At 50.1% G+C, this 16,205-nt stretch overlaps 1 protein-coding gene across 1 annotated transcript; it reads right to left on the bottom strand.

Moving 5' to 3' along the window:
* Positions 1 to 207: 207 nt before the first annotated feature.
* On the bottom strand, positions 208 to 16,149 carry RETSAT (retinol saturase). Its single transcript, XM_004005866.6, has 11 exons — positions 15,892 to 16,149; positions 13,741 to 13,923; positions 13,081 to 13,322; positions 12,171 to 12,372; positions 10,831 to 11,028; positions 7,212 to 7,331; positions 2,800 to 2,938; positions 2,443 to 2,552; positions 2,201 to 2,367; positions 1,856 to 2,015; positions 208 to 1,651 (listed from the first exon to the last, which is right to left on the bottom strand). Exons 1-11 carry the CDS (start codon positions 16,058 to 16,060, stop codon positions 1,512 to 1,514), a joined length of 1,830 nt encoding a protein of 609 aa, XP_004005915.2. The 5' UTR covers positions 16,061 to 16,149; the 3' UTR covers positions 208 to 1,511.
* Positions 16,150 to 16,205: the final 56 nt, after the last annotated feature.

Genomic DNA, 16,205 nt, shown 5'->3' on the forward strand with positions numbered 1-16,205 from the left:
TTCTTTTTTGTTCACCCAATTAGCAAAATACCACTGTTTTGCAATGTTTTATTTTTCTAGCTTGTAACTTAATGATGATTTATTTCTTTAAAGCTTATTTGGTCCAACGATAAGTATTTTTCCATATAATGTTTTACTGAGTTTCTGTGAATGCCATCACCACGTAGTTTTGTATCTCTGCATAGAAACCAAAATAAATTTCAAATATTAAAGCTATAAAATTATTAAATTTAATTGTTTCCTCTTTAAAAAAAGTATAGTTGATATACATTGTATGAGTTTCAGGTGTACAACACAGTGATTTGACATTTGTATACATTACTAAATTGATCACAATAAGTCTAGTAACCATTTGTCCCCATATGAAGTTATTTTAGTATTAATGATTATATTGTACCTCTTAATCCCCCTCTAAATATTAAGGTCATTAGTACTGCATTAAAATTGACTGAAATAAGGCATGTTAGTAAGGAAAAGTTCTTTTTTTTTTTTTAACCTTTAGCACCTTCACTCACCTTCCCATCCAATCCCCATGTAAGTTCCAACACACTGCAAATGCATTCCCAGGCACACATTCTGTAACTTTCCATGACCTGATCCTTACCTCCAACCCCATTCGTCCTCACCAGGCAGCCCTGGTTCTAGGTCAGAGGTAACTGGGCTGCTCGTCATAATACACTCGTTACCTCCCAGTGTTTGTCCTTTGCTGTACCCTTGGCTGGAATGCTTTCTGCCTGTGTCAACCCCAGTGAAGCTGTCTTTCTAGGCCTCTGCCCTGACTGCTGTGTATTTTGGGAAGCTACGCCTTGGTGCTCAGGCCCTGAGGTCGGGGAGGGTATCCTGGAGCTGACACGGTGAGAACCCATCGTGACCCCAATCATAAGGAAAACAAGCCTAGGCCCCAGCCACATACCAATTGGATGTTCTCCCATAATGTATATACCTTGCTAACTAACACATCCTATCCACTGCCAACCCCCACATCCACATGGACCATATCACAGGAGTTTCCCCACACTCTCAGAAAAGCCACTGGAACCAGAAAAATGGGATCTGCATCCTCTGAGCCTGTGGAACTACAAGCCAAACCATGCTCACCAGACACCTCTCTGTTGTGTAGAACTGCAATGAGGCACTAAGGGGCAACAGGAGAAGCCTCAGGCCAACGGGACCCTCCCTGCTTTAGCCGACCCATGCTCTCGAGGGTTCTAGCCACCTGATGAGAATATTCCATTTGATGGCTCAGACTTAGGAGGTATGGGTGTGGGATGCAGAGCGCAGCTTGATGGGCCATGAGAGCCACCCACATCAGTAGCCCACACTGGACGTTTTGTAGGAACAGCATGTTCTAAAGGTGTGAAAGAGCTTCAGTTTAAGAATCACTATCTATGCTAGACCTGTGTGTTGGACCTGTATCCAGAAATGAGAAACAAGAATTAGAGTGCTTTACGTGATTAAGGAGCAAATGCAGAAACAGGTGAGGCAGTTCCTCTGACTCCTCCCTGAGCCAACTAATTCTTCTTCTTCTGGGCCTGGATCCGCGAGCCAAGCTTCCAAAGGTCTAAGTACAAGTTCCGCTTCAGGATGGCACTGCTGCACAGCAAGGCCCCTTGCAGGGCTCCAATCAACCCACAGGTGAGGATATCTTGGCCTGGGAGACAACAGTGGAGGCCTGTGAGCATCCCCCTGCCCCACCTCCAAGCAGGGTAGTGGGGAGACGGGCCCCTGAGCCAGGGCCACAGAGATGCCTTCAGACCAGAACCAGGGTCCCCAGCCACCAAGGCAACAGAAACGGAGGGCTGACTGACAGGCCCAGGGTCCCAGTGTTCCTGGCAGGATGGGGCCTTCAGCGTACCTGTCAAGTAGAGGTTTGGGATGGGGCTCTGGGCCCTTATGGAGGCCATCGCACCAGGATGTAGGCGGCCCAGGTCATGGTCAGCCCCATAGCAGGCCCCCTGGGGAGCCGCCAGGTAGAACTGAGTGCTCAGCGGGGACCCTCCAGTCACACTGTCCACCTGAAGAGGCAAAAGAGGTGGCCGAGGAGTGGGAGGGGGACCTTGTGGGACCTTCACCTCTTCCTCCCCTGCCCCTGCACAAGCTGCCAGCCAGCACAGGCTGCCCTGGAGTTCAGTCACCCCAGGCCTCATTCCCAGCCCCACAGAAGGGGCAGATGCACGCACCGCCAGCTCTGCCCTCTTACCTTCCCTTCCAGATGTGGGAACTGCTTCAGGAAGACCGACACAGCGGCTTCAACAAAGGAACTCTTGAGGGTCTCGTAGGCACTGCTCCGCTTTCCCTGGGGCTCGTCCCGCCACTCCTTGAACCACTCGTATGAGGTGGGTATTAGTATGACTGCTGTCGACCGGTCTGGGGACGCAGAGCCGGGTCACTGCTGCCGCCCCTCCCAACCCAAGCCCCAGCCCCCAGCACATCAAGCCTCACCTGGGTACCTGTCCTCCCAAGTTGGGTCCTTGGCTGATGAGAAGGAAATGAAGAGAAGGGGCATGTGCGCGGCGGCCTTGTCCCCAGGCAGAGAGACATAGTGCTCCATCCTGGGGAGGGGAGGGGCTGTTGGCCCTGGCCATGTCCCCCATAGCCACCAGCTCCACCCCGAGCACAGCTTATCCCCAGGGGCCCCAAGGGATGAAGCCAAGGCACAGCCCAGGTGGGAAAAAATCCTTTTGGAGTAGATTCTTGCCCATCTCCTCCCATCCTATATCCTCTGCTTCCCCCCCTAGCATCTGTGGCTCTGGGGGACCAGGCTGCTACCCTTCCTGCACATGTACACCCAGGCCTTACGCCTTGTCCATGTCTTTGTCAAAATAAATATAGTAGTTGGTGGTCGGCAGCTCCAGGTCCTTCTTGGTGCCTCGGAGGCAGATGAAGACAGAGAACATGCTCAGGCCGGGCCGAACCATCCCCAGCTGCCGCTTCACACCTGCAAACGGTTAGGAGGGCCATGTAAAGGAGACCACCAAGATCTGCCACCACCCCGGGAGCCAGCGGACACCTGCTCACCTCATCTGCAGCCTCAGCTGTTTGGACAACTCGGCCTGCTCTGTCTCCTGCCTATCGTGCCCATGGCCCCAGACATCTGCTCTGAGTGCCATGAGAAGCAGAGATGCCCAGCTCCCTGAGCCACTCACAGCATCTGTGTCATCGCCCCATTGTCACCTTAATGTCTAAGTTAAGAGCAGGGACTTCCCTGGTGGTCCAGTGGTAAAGAATCCATCTGCCAATGCAGGGGATGCAGCTTCAACCCCTGGTTGGGGACGATCCCATATACCTCAGAGCCCGTGTGCCACAACTACTGAGCCTGTGCCCTAGAACCCGTGCTCCAAAACAAGCCACGCACAGAGACGTCTGTGCACCACAACAGAGTAGCCCCTGCTCACAACTAGAGAAAGCCTGCGTGCAGCAACAAAGACCAGCGCAGCCAATAAATAAATAAGAGCAGAGGACAGGGCTCCACATGACAGCTGTCAACAGCAGTCTTTTAAGCCTTGGCTTCAGTATTAAGTTGAATACAAACCATTTAATGGATAAAAATGAAAATGTTAGTCCCTCAGTCATGTCCGACTCTTTGCAACTCCATGGACTATAGCCTGCCAGGCTCCTCTGTCCATGGAACCTGGCAGGTTACAGCCCATGGGGTCACAAAGAGTTGGACAGGACTGAGCAACTAACTTACCCCCCGCCCCAACACACACACACATGAAATAAATAACTAATGAGAACCTACTGAATAGCACAGGAAACTCTACTCAGTGCTCTGTGGTGACCTAAAGGGGAAGGAAATCTAAAAATGAAGGGATATATATGTACGTATAACTGATTCACTTTGTTCTACAGCAGAAAGTAACACAACACTGTAAAGCAACTATATTCCATAAAAAAAATCAATTAAAAAAAGAACCTTGGGTCTCAAATCAGGCACACAATGATGAGACCAAACCCTACTGCTCCAGACCAGCCTCAGCTCCTTTACTTATTTTGTCAATGAGTCTTCCTCACTCAAAAAAATGTCCTCTTCAAAACATCCCCAATAATGTCCAAGCTCAGCCCCAGAATTTAAGAAAGGCACTCCTATTCACAAAGACTCCCTCTGTCTGACCACCTCACCTCCGTACCCTCAACCCCAAAGCACTGCCTTGTCCCCAAGGCCACAAGATATCCTGTTTCCATCTCTGATACAGAGACAGAACTGTCAGAATCTCTACCCCAAACAGCTGGAAACATCAGGAATCTCAGGGGTCTCTGGGGCCTCTAGGTTGAGCATCACTGCCACCACTGAAAGGTTCTCAAACTGGGATTCATCCAGCTCCCACTCGGGATGGGTGGCTGGTCCTTCAGGCAGGTGGAGGGCGGAGGGTGCTGGCACAGGAGACTGTCTTCAGGGCTGAGATACACAGGAGCAGTGGAAGCTGTACCAGCCAGTGAAGGAGGGGCAAGCTCCCTGTTTTGTTTTTGCACCCAGCACCATGTGACCAAAATAGAATTTGGGGGTGGGAAAGAAGGCAGGAGTGGACTAACTAAGTCAAAACCAGGTACTGTCTTTTGGGGGGGCCAGAGGTGACTAAGGTGGAGCTTCCCTTAGCTCAGTCAGCAAAGAATCTGCCTACAATGCAGGAGACCCAGGTTTGATCTCTGGGTTGGGAAGATCCCCTGGAGAAGGAAATGGCAACCCACACCAGTGTTCTTGTCTGGGAAATCCCATGGAAAGAGGAGCCTGTAAGCTACAGTCACAAAAGAGTCAGACACAGCTTAGTGACTAAACAATAACTAGCTGGAACAAGGAGAGCCCACAAATATAAGATTAATCTTCCCCTGTATCTCTAAACACAAAAAACAGTTTCCAGAAAATACAGAACTCCCTCATAGGGTCCTTTTCTTATTCACTTAGGTTGTATGAACATTAAGTGTAAAAGAAATTATGTTCTCCACACATGTGGCTTGGGGTAAAGAATCCACCTGCCAATGCAGGAGACACAGGAGACTTGGGTTCAGTCCCTGGGTGGGGAAGATTCCCTGGAGGAGAGCATGGCAACGCATTCTAGTATTCCGGCCAAGAGAATCCCACAGACAGAGGAGCCTGGCAGCGCCATGGGGTTGCAAAGAGCAAGACACAACTGCGCATACACACACACACACACACACACACACACACACACACCCCAAATTATGCTCTTAATGCCTCTTAGACTCAAAAGGAACTAGGAATCATTCTAGGCAGGAAAATACTTTTGCTTTTTTTTTTTTTTTTTCAGGTGTCCCTTCAATAACTCCATGTCATTTATTTGCATTGCCTTCCTTGTGGATTTTTTGTCACCTAAGGACGTGCACTTGATGAGCGCCCAGGGCCATCAGGAGACAACGTCAGGGTTCAAAGGTCCTGGGAGAGAGGGAGGCTGGAAGTACCAAAGGCCACTGGGCGGTCTCCGCCTCAGGCCATACAGCTCACCCAGCTCACCCAGCCTGAGAGAGGGGAGGCCTTCACTGGCAGCAGACATTGGCTGAGGCCCCATGAAAGGAGGCAAAGGGCTAAGGGCCTGTTTCCCAAGTACATGTCCTGTACCCCAGAGACAGTCACAGTGGCTGCCAACCCTCTCCCGGACCAGGAAAGCCAAGACCTCACTTTTCTACTGGGTCTCCTTCCCGGGTTCCCCACGAGCAGCTGCGGGCCCACCCTCCAGGGTGGATGCTGCTTGTACTGGGCTCTAGGCTCCTCCTCAGGTTTCCACCAAGGTTTCCATCCCAAACGCATCTTGGGCTGTTCCTTACTCCCCACCTCCCGCCCCAGCCATAGGCCTGGACACAGACCCCTCTCTCTCACCCTCCTAGGTCGCTGGGCCCCTCCCGGCCAGCGGCCTCCTTCCCTCAATCACATCGGGAGCTGCCAACTCCATTTCCAAATGGTGACGCCCCAGCTAACCTTGGCTCAGCCACTCTGTCCCTTGTGAGCTGATCTGCTCTCTTCCTCCTTCTAGTAAGGCCTTCTCTCTGGAAGCCCCACGTTTCCCAGCCCAGAGGGGACCAGGAATCCAGGCTTAGGAGTCAGAAACATCAGCCTCTTCCTCTCCACTTGGCTGCCTCCAGCTGGGTGGGCCTTGGGCAGCGATTCACCCGTGAGCCTCCATTTCCCCTGCCATCAACATGAGCTCTCTACCCAGCAGCTGAGGATCAAATGCAAGGACAAAGGTAAAGCTCGCACACAGACACGGCTCCCCCACCAAAACCACAGGCTTTTCTATTTGGACACGACCTGTCAGTGGAGATGACTGGCACGTGTGTGTGCTCAGTCATGTCCAACTCTTGGCAAACCCATGGTCTGTAGCCCACCATGCTTCTCTGTCCATGGGCTTATCCCAGCAAGAATGCTGGAGTGGGTTGCCATTTCCTCCTCCAGGAGATCATCCCCACCCAGGGACTGAGCCCGAGTCTCCTGCATCTCCTTCACTAGCAGATGGATTCTTCATCACTGAGCCACCTGGGAAACCCAGAGATGACTGGACTGAGGCTTATTTCTATCTGGGTCCCAGGTTTTGAGAGCAGGGCTCCAGAAGAAGAATCCAGGGGGGTACCCCTGCAGCCTCAGCACCAATACAAAGCTGGTTCCTGCAGAAGCGGGAAAACATAACCTTAGGTCCCAAATAAGGCCCATAGCAATGATACCAAGACCTTCGTTTCCACTCCAGCCTTCCCTTCCCTTAACAGCAATGTCAGACCAGACTTCCCCACACCAAACAAGTGTGAAATTAAGGAAAGAAGCAGAATTCACATGGCAAACTTAATGAAAAACCCAGGAACCATTCCTTTAAGACTCAATCCACCATCATTAACTATCAGGGAGATGATCTAAGGTCAAGGGAAACCAGAAATGGGCAACTGGGACTGGAAACTTGAAAGAGGAAAGGGAAACGCAGTTGAGGTTATCAGGGGAAAGGGTGTAAATTTGCCAAGGATGAAATAAGAGATAAAAACTAAAGGGTCTTTGGGGAGGATGCAGTACAAAGGAAGTTATCCCACCCCCTAAACAGAGGCCTGCTGGGGACAGATGTTATTAATAGAAATTGGTGTGCTCACCTTTTCTGCCTAAGGAGGGTCAAAGGGCAGCCCTGATGCTGGGGGAAGCATCAGCCAGGCTGAGTCAGCTGGAAGCAGAGGGCAGGTCCAGGGCACTTGGAGGAGAGCCACGCAACTCATTTGTTTACCTGGCAGACAGCGGGCCTGCTCTGGCAGCAAGTGCTCGTAGGTGTTGAACAATCCCGCACTGGAGATCACGATGGGGCAATAGATGTTCACCAGGTCCTCACCCTTCTTCACAGTGACACCTGCAGGCACAAGAGCTTGGCTGAGGTTCTGTGCACTCCAAGAAGACAAGAAAGGCCCCCATTCCTACCCCACCCCATCTCTCCCACACTGACCCAGGCAGGTAGGCCCCAGCTAAAACTGCAGAGTGAGGGATCAGCCCAAAGCACTGCCTACAAGGCCCAAAAGGCCCACAGTCCACACACTGGCTTTCTAGCTCTCTCTCTGCCTGATGTGGGAGCTCTTCTCTTTAGCCACCAGCCAACCTCCACACTAACCCAGACAGAGCCCGTGAGCTGATAGCCTTCATTAAAATGCCAGGTCCTTCTTTACTGTTGCCAGAGTTTTTGGTTCCAACACACTCTCTTTTAAACCCTCCACTGACACCTCAACCTCTAGTTAAACTCCAAACCCTCCTATCAGCCTTCTGTGATGTGCTCCCTTCTGTGCATCCAGCCTCATCTCTGACCGTCTGACCGTTTCCAGCAAACTATTAGATAGGACTATATGCAAGTAGCATGTGTGTGCATTCATGCTCAGTTGTGTCTGACTCTTTGCAACCCCATGGACTGTAGCCTGCCAGGCTCCTCTGTCCATGGGATTTCCCAGGCAAGAATACTGGAGTGGGTGGCCATTTCCTCCTCCAGGGGGTCTTTCTGACCCAGGGATCAAACACACATCTCCTGCAGCTCCTGCAATGCAGATGGATTCTTTACCAACTGTGTCATCTGGGAAGCCCCCAAAGGCTGACAGTCAATCATTTTTTTAACCTAGAAATGTGACAGTCTCTTATGATTCAACCTAATATTTTCAGATGCCTAAATATATTCAGCTCATGGGACTTCTCTGGTGGTCCAGTAGCTAAGACACTGAGCTGCCAGTGAAGGGGGCCCAGGTTCGATCCCTGGTCAGGGAACTAGATCCCACACGCCACAGCTAAGAGTTCACACGAAACAAAGAAGACCACAGATTCCATGTGCCACAACAGACCTAGTGCAGCCAAAAAAGAGAAAAGAAACTCAGCTCTTTCATATCTCTGTGCCCCTGCACACTCTGTTCCCCCCGCCTGGAATGACCTCCTCTCCCCTCTGACCAGCTTGCTCTCACCCATCATGACCTCCCTCTGAGAGTCCCTGTCCCACCATCCTGTGCCACCTCCGGCCTCAGTGTGTGCCTCCATGCGGCACCTTGATTATATCTCAGTCATCTGCCCTCTGAGACTGGAAACTTCTTGAGTCAGAGATTAGGATTTACTTATCTTTTATCACATAGCATGTGAAAAACATAAATATATCCAGAACTGAATTTAATTCAACTGATAAACCCTCCTTGGTTCACAGACCACCTGATGGCTGGGAGGAAAACTGGTTTGTGACTGTGAGAGAAAGTCTTGCACAGCTGATGGCCACCCCTGCCTCACTGCTGGGAACTTTCCAGTCTCTTCTACAGATACGTCCTCAAAGATCACTGACGGCCTTTTCTCCCTTGACTTTTGGGTTCCTTGGGCCACCCACTCACCACCTCCTCCTTGGAAGCTTACTCTGGTGAATTCACCATCACACCAGCCCTGTTTCCTTCAGGCCTCTCTCTTCTCCCTTTGCTGAGGCTTTTGAAGTTACCCTAGATGGCCTGTCTATTTACCAGAGCCCTTCCCTGCATAGACCCTCTCCTTGTAGAGTTTATCGTTGGTGGAATTTTGACTCTCTGCTCAGGTAACAGCAAACACCTGAGCCAGGGTAGAGTCTGAGCCCCACTCTGCCATTTACAGGGCATCCTGGTGGCCTCCACACCACCCTATGGAGCACCCAGGTTACAACTCACTCCATCAGTCACTGAACAAACATTTACTGGGCTCCAGTATGTGATAAAGTCTATAGACATAAAGATAAAAAAGACACCACCTCTACACTCAAGGAACTCCTGGATTAAAGGATAACTAGTGGCCACAGGACTGGAAAATATCAGTTTTCATTCCAATCCCAAAGAAAGGCAATGCCAAAGAATGCTCAAACTACTGCACAATTGCACTCATCTCACACGCTAGTAAAGTAATGCTCAAAATTCTCCAAGCCAGGCTTCAGCAATACATGAACCGTGAACTTTCTGATGTTTAAGCTGGTTTTAGAAAAGGCAGAGGAACCAGAGATAAAATTGCCAACATCCGCTGGATCATCGAAAAAAGAAGAAAGTTCCAGAAAAACATCTATTTCTGCTTTATTGACGATGCCAAAGCCTTTGACTGTGTGGATCACAATAAACTGTGGAAAATTCTGAAGGAGATGGGAATACCAGACCACCTGACCTGCCTCTTGAGAAATCTGTATGCAGGTCAGGAAGCAACAGTTAGAACTGGACATGGCACAACAGACTGGTTCCAAATTGGCAAAGGAGTACATCAAGGCTGTATATTGTCACCCTGCTTATTTGACTTATATGCAGAGTACATCATGAGAAACGCTGGGCTGGAAGAAGCACAAGCCGGAATCAAGATTGCTGTGAGAAATATCAATAACCTCAGATATGCAGATGACACCACCCTTATGGCAGAAAGTGAAGAGGAACTAAAAGCCTCTTGATTAAAGTGAAAGAGGAGAGTGGAAGGTTGGCTTAAAGCTCAACTTCAGAAAACGAAGATCATGGCATCTGGTCCCATCACTTCCTGGGAAATAGATGGGGAAACAGTGTCAGACTTTTTTGGGAGGGCTCCAAAATCACTGCAGATGGTGATTGCAGCCATAAAATTAAAAGATGATTACTCCTTGGAAGAAAAGTTATGACCAACCTTGATAGCATATTTAAAAGCAGAGACATTACTTTGCCGACTAAGGTCCGTCTAGTCAAGGCTATGGTTTTCCAATAGTCATGTATGGATGTGAATGTTGGACTGTGAAGAAAGCTGAGCGCTGAAGAATTGATGCTTTTGAACTGTGGTGTTGGAGAAGGCTCTTGAGAGTCCCTTGGACTGCAAGGAGATCCAACCAGTCCATTCTGAAGATCAGCCCTGGGATTTCTTTGGAGGGAATGATGCTGAAGCTGAAACTCCAGTACTTTGGCCACCTCATGCAAAGAGTTGACTCATTGGAAAAGACTCTGATGCTGGGAGGGATTGGGGACAGGAGGAGAAGGGGACGACAGAGGATGAGATGGCTGGATGGCATCACTCACTCGATGGATGTGAGTCTGAGTGAACTCTGGGAGTTGGTGATGAACAGGGAGGCCTGCCGTGCTGCGATTCATGGGGTCGCAAAGAGTCGGACACAACTGAGTGACTGAACTGAACTTGTCTCTATTGAATAAATGATGAAATACTGTTCTCTGGGGACCATGCCACCCTTTATCCTTCCTGTGTCCTTTTCACTTCCAGACCAGGTCAATTGCTATTCCTAGGCACCCTCAGCTTGAGGCAGATTCCATCCCGTAATCCCCAATTTGGAGGTCTCTGCCCTTAGTGCTTTCTTTGCTCTGCACTCCCAGTCTCTCTCACCCACACCAAGGACTGTGAAGACGACACAGGGCTCTCACCACAGGCTTTCCCAGCTGAGTCAAGCAGGATGCTGTGCACAGGGGCCCTTGTGAGGACAGCGCCCCCGGCCCGCTGAATCACAGGGATGGTGTGGAAGGCAATCTCACTGGAGCCCCCTCGGGGATAAAAGGCCCCTTTTAAGTAGTAGTTAACCAGCAGAGCGTGCATGGCAAAGGTGGTGTGGCTGGGGGTCACACCTGTAGAAGGAAGGAGGGGGTGATGAGGCAAGAGCAGGCAGCAATACCATTCAGAGAAGAACATGGGAGGGGGGCTCAAGAGGAAAGATATACGTGTATAATTATGGCTGATTCACACTGCTGTAAAGCAGAAACCAACACAATATTGTAAAGTAATTTTCTTCCAATGAAAAAATAAAAAAGGAACACGGGTTCCTGTCAGAAAACATGCAGCCTTTGGGAATTCCCTGGTGGTCCAGAAAACATGCAGCCTTTGGGAATTCCCTGGTGGTCCAGTGGTTAGGACTAGGTGCTTTCCCTGTTGTGGGGGGCCTGGGTTCGATGCCTGGTTCGAAAACTACGATCCTGCAAGCTGCATAGCGTGACCAAAAAAAAAATGCATATATATATATATATATATAAAACATGCAACCTGAGTCTATGCCTCCCAGGATCCAAGTGATTCTCAGGGCAGCCTCTTTCTATCCAAACAGGCAAACAGAGAGCATTCCAGGTCTTGGGCCAGTGGGAATGATCTCCCTGTGAACTGCCATGCTGCCAGGGAGGGGAGTGTGGACTGGAAAGAAAACCATCCAGGACGTCGGTGAGGGGGATTTTTATCAGGGTATCCAGCAGGGGGGAAGACAGGCATTTCTTCCCTGAGCTCCAGAGGACCTGGAGTGTGAGCAGCTCCACTTCAGTCAGCTAGGCAGGCTCAGAGTCAAAGAACTGATGCTTTTGAACTGTGATGCTGGAGAAGACTCTAAAGAGTCCCTTGGATAGCAAGGAGATGAAACCAGTCAATCCTAAAGGAAATCAGTCCTGAATATTCATTGGAAGGACTGATGCTGAAGCTGAAGCTGAAGCTCTAATAATTTGGCCACCTGATGCAAAGAGCCAACTCATTGGAAAAGACCCCGAGGCTTGGAAAGATTGAAGGCAGGAGAAGGGGGTTACAGAGCATGAGATGGTTGGATGGCATCACTGACTCAATGCACACGAGTTTGAGCAAACTCCAGGAGATAGTGAAGGACATGGAAGCCTGGCGTGCTGCAGTCCATGGGGTCACAAAGAGTCGGACATGACTGAGTGACTGAATAAACCAGGCTCAGGAAGAAAGACTAAGAGCCAGGGGCTGCCCAGGGCCCAAGGCCAGGACCCACCGTAAGTGGGGAAGATGTAGCTGAGCACGGCCTGGAGCTCCGGGGAGGCGGGGAGTTGCTGCAGGACCTCAGCCAGGCTCTGGGTGGACGCACGAAGGAACGGAGAGAAGCGGGTGAGCAGCCCATACTTGGTGAGAAGCTGAGCCACAGGCAGTGGGAGGATCTTCAACAGGATAACATAAAAGGCTCCACGGGATACCACCTGGGAGGGGAGTAAGCAGGGAGGAACAGGGCTCACCTCCAGACCCGCTGTGACAGAACTGCCTGTCCAACAGCCTGCACAGTCCAAGGGACCAGCAACACTTGGTGGTGGCGGTTTAGCTGCTGAGTCATGTTCGACTTTTTCCAAGCTATGAATTGTAGCCCATCAGGCTTCTCTGTCCATGGGGATTCTCCAGGCAAGAAAACTGGAGTGGGTTACTATTTCCTTCTCCAGGGGATCTTCCTGAATCAGGGATCCAACCTGTGTCTCCTGCATTGCAGGCGGTCTCCTGCACTGGATTCTGAGCCTGCTGAGCCACCAGGGAAGCAGAACTTGGCTAAATGTGGATCATAAAACTGTAGTCTAAGTTTTTTTTTCTTTTTTTCCCATTCTCCCCCTCAGATAAGTCCTTTTTCGCTTTTCAGTTGCCTGCCCAAAGTCCTTTTGAAAAATTGCAATCTGGTCTCAGATGAAGTGGAAAGGGGTTACAGATATAACCACATGGAAGCCAGCCTGGCCAGGCCAGAGTGTGAGTGGCAGCTGCTGAGCCCAGGCTCCAGAGAGAGGGCCTGGCTCAGCACAGAGGTCAACTTGGATCAGGGCTGAGTTCCAGACAAACATGTCTGTTCCTCCTTCCTGCCTCCCTCACCCGTCACTCCACTAATGAGGAAGGTGAGCCTTGTTGGGAATAACACATGTCTGTGTTACCTTAACCAGCTTCATATACTTGTCAATGGCAGCTTCTTCCTGGGGAAACTTGTCCTTGAGGCCCTGAATGTAGGCTTTCATCCCCGCGTACATGGGAAAGTCTTTTCGGCCATCAGGCCCTTCTAGTACCATGATGTCAAAGGGAGAGGGCAAGGCAGCCCAGTCTAGCTGCCCCTCAGTGATCTGATCCAAGATAAAACGGTCAAAGCTGCCCTCCTGCATACGCCCAATGTAATGGATTCCTGTTGAGAAACAGAAAAACAAGCCATGATAGGGATAAGGGAACTGAGCCCTGGAAAGGCTCCAATAAGGAAGCAAGGTGAAAGAGGCATCCTACAGGGCCAAGTCCACGCCCACAGAGGGGGTACCCACCCTTTCTGTAAAGGGGAGTTGCAGCAGAAACCAGTAGATCACCGCCCAGTTCAGCAGATACAGCTGTCAGACCATGGAGATACATGCGGTGTGTCTCTAACCCCTTTTCCCTTCATCTGAGATCAGATTGGAATTTTTCAAAAGGGATTTGGGCAGGAAAGCTGTCAGACCAACAGTGCCCAGGGAGAAGAAAACCTGGGCCTCCGAAACCACTGAAAAGCCCAGGATCGTCCTGCTACGGCTGCTCCAAACCTCCTGATCCCACCCCCTTTGCCTTGGCAGCCTTACCCGTGTCAAATTCAAGGCCATTCTTTCCAAAGGTATGACAACAGCCTCCTGCCTTGGTATGTTGTTCCAGAACGAGAACTCGCTTGCCAGTTTTGGCTAGGATCGCAGCTGCCGCCAAGCCCCCGAAGCCACTGCCAATCACCACCACATCCAGATTCTTTGGCACTCGGCTGACGGAGAAAGCTGCAGCAAAGGAGGAGATGGAGAGGGCAATGAAAGGACAATGAGGTGGAAACCAAGGCAGAATGTTCTAGCTTATATGATGCTCCAGAAAACTTCTAGAGCAGTTTGGCACAGGGCTCCTCACTAAAATATCAAAAACATTTTACCTGGGAAATACTCAGGACCTGCCGGGAAAGGTTGGACAAAGTGATTTAGGTTGATCTGAACTGATTTAACCAAAACCACTATGTAGCTGAGGATTTTCCCTACTTGCAAAGAAAGAATAATTTATAAACTATCACACACACACACACACACACACACACACACACACACACACACAAATGCTGACCGTGATCCAGGCTGAGAATCCTAAGTGCAGTCAGAGACCGAGCTAGGGAAGAAAGAAAACAAGGAGGTGGGGGACAAGAGAAGAGTGTCGTGGGGCTGGATGGTGGCTCATGCAACAGTCTTTTCATGAGCAGGTTATCTGCAGAAAATGCAGGATCTGCAGGCAGTAGTGGCGCAGCCCACTCAGATCATGGTTCTTAAAGATCTTGATCAGAGGCAGGACAGAGCTCCTCTGAGAAATCACAGCACCACCCCTTCACACTGGGGAAGCCTGGATGTGGGATTGAGGAGCAAGCACCTAAACAAGGCAAAACTGGACAGCCTATGGTGCCGTATGGGCACTTTCTACACAAGATCTATTCTTTCACGATCACTCCACTCCAGAAGAACTGAGATTTGGAATTTTTCAAGATGCCAGAGAACTCGGTAAACTTTGAACTTTTCAAACATTTTTTAAAAGACCTACAGTGAAAAATACATTTCATAATCCAGAACATACATCAGCATATAATATAAAGAAGTTTCACTATACTTACCAGAACTATATAGGATACATTGATATTTTCCATTTGACTGAATTTTAAAATGCTAGTTGCAACTCACTAAATTGATAACATGACCCACTATGAGAGATCAACACTTGGTTTCAAAAACAAACTAATCGTCTCATCTTTAGACCAATCCAGATAAATGGAGTTATTTGCTAATGGTTACACAGTAAATCAGGCTTCCCTGGTGGCTCAGACAGTAGAGAAAGTGCCTGCAATGTAGGAGACTGGGGTTTGATCCCTAGGTGGAGAAGGTCTCCTGGAAAGGAAATGACAACCCACTCTAGTATTCTTGCCTGGAAAATGCCATGGACAGAGGAGCCTGGAGGGCTACGGTCCATAGGGTCGCATAGGGTCGGACAGTGACTAACACTTCTACTTTCACTTTTTTCAGAGAGTAAATCAGTGTTGTTTGTTCAGTTGCTCAGTCCTGTCTGATTCTCTGCGACAGAGACAGTGACAGAGTCCAGTTAAAACTCTGATTTCAGAAATAATAGGCCTTCCACTTACAACAATACTGTCTTTATTTTTTTATTTTTCAAGCAGCCGAACTCTGTCTTTAAACTCTAAAAGAAACCCACAAATACTTTTCAAAAGATGACAGTGCAGATCCTCCCTAAACAAAGAGCTCTGAGCCCGAGGCACCCCACTGAGCCTCACTTCAACCACAAGAGATGGAACCAGCATAATCAGTCACATCCCTTGATGAACCAAATGCAGTTTCCTACAAAGGTTTCTGTGTAGCTCTCCCACGCCCTTGAACCCCTGGGGAAGATAAGTGAAAATGTTACGGTCTTAAAGCCAAAGAGGGGGAAAGATCTCTTCTTGTTTAAACCGTTAGCCATGGCTCTACCAAGTGGCAGGGTCCGAGCGTGGCTATGAAAAGAACTTGGCTCGCCGAGGACGATGCCCGAGACCCAGAGGCCACGATTCCCTAGGCCTGCGGGGACCAAGGGTCTCGCCAGGAGTGGATTCTAAAGCGGGCGCCTATACATGCAAAGATGCCCTCCCAGCACTTTGCATCTGGGAAACGCTAACCCATGAGGATGCTCGGGCGCAGCCTAGGTCCCCGGGGTGTCTTCCCGCTCACCTTGCTTGAGAACCTTCTTCCTGGCCTCCTTGTCAGTCACCAGAGGCGCGGGTGGCCGTTTGACATCCTCCAAGAAGGGGTTTGGGGAGCTGCCTGAGAACAGCCCCTTGTAAACTTTGCCGAGGATGACCAGCAGCAGCGCAGCCAGTAGCAGCAGCGACACCCACATCGCGCCGGCGCGGGGTACCGGGAACTCTCGTTCGGACGGCGCCTGGGGTCTGGAGCCACAGCTCTGCTCGGTTATAGTCCTCCCACCAGGAAGGCGGAGCCAACCGTGCCCGCTTATCAGCCCGCGGAAAAGCGAAGTCGCCCGC

Source organism: Ovis aries, chromosome 3, assembly GCF_016772045.2.
Source record: "Ovis aries strain OAR_USU_Benz2616 breed Rambouillet chromosome 3, ARS-UI_Ramb_v3.0, whole genome shotgun sequence".
Lineage (NCBI taxonomy): Eukaryota > Metazoa > Chordata > Mammalia > Artiodactyla > Bovidae > Ovis > Ovis aries.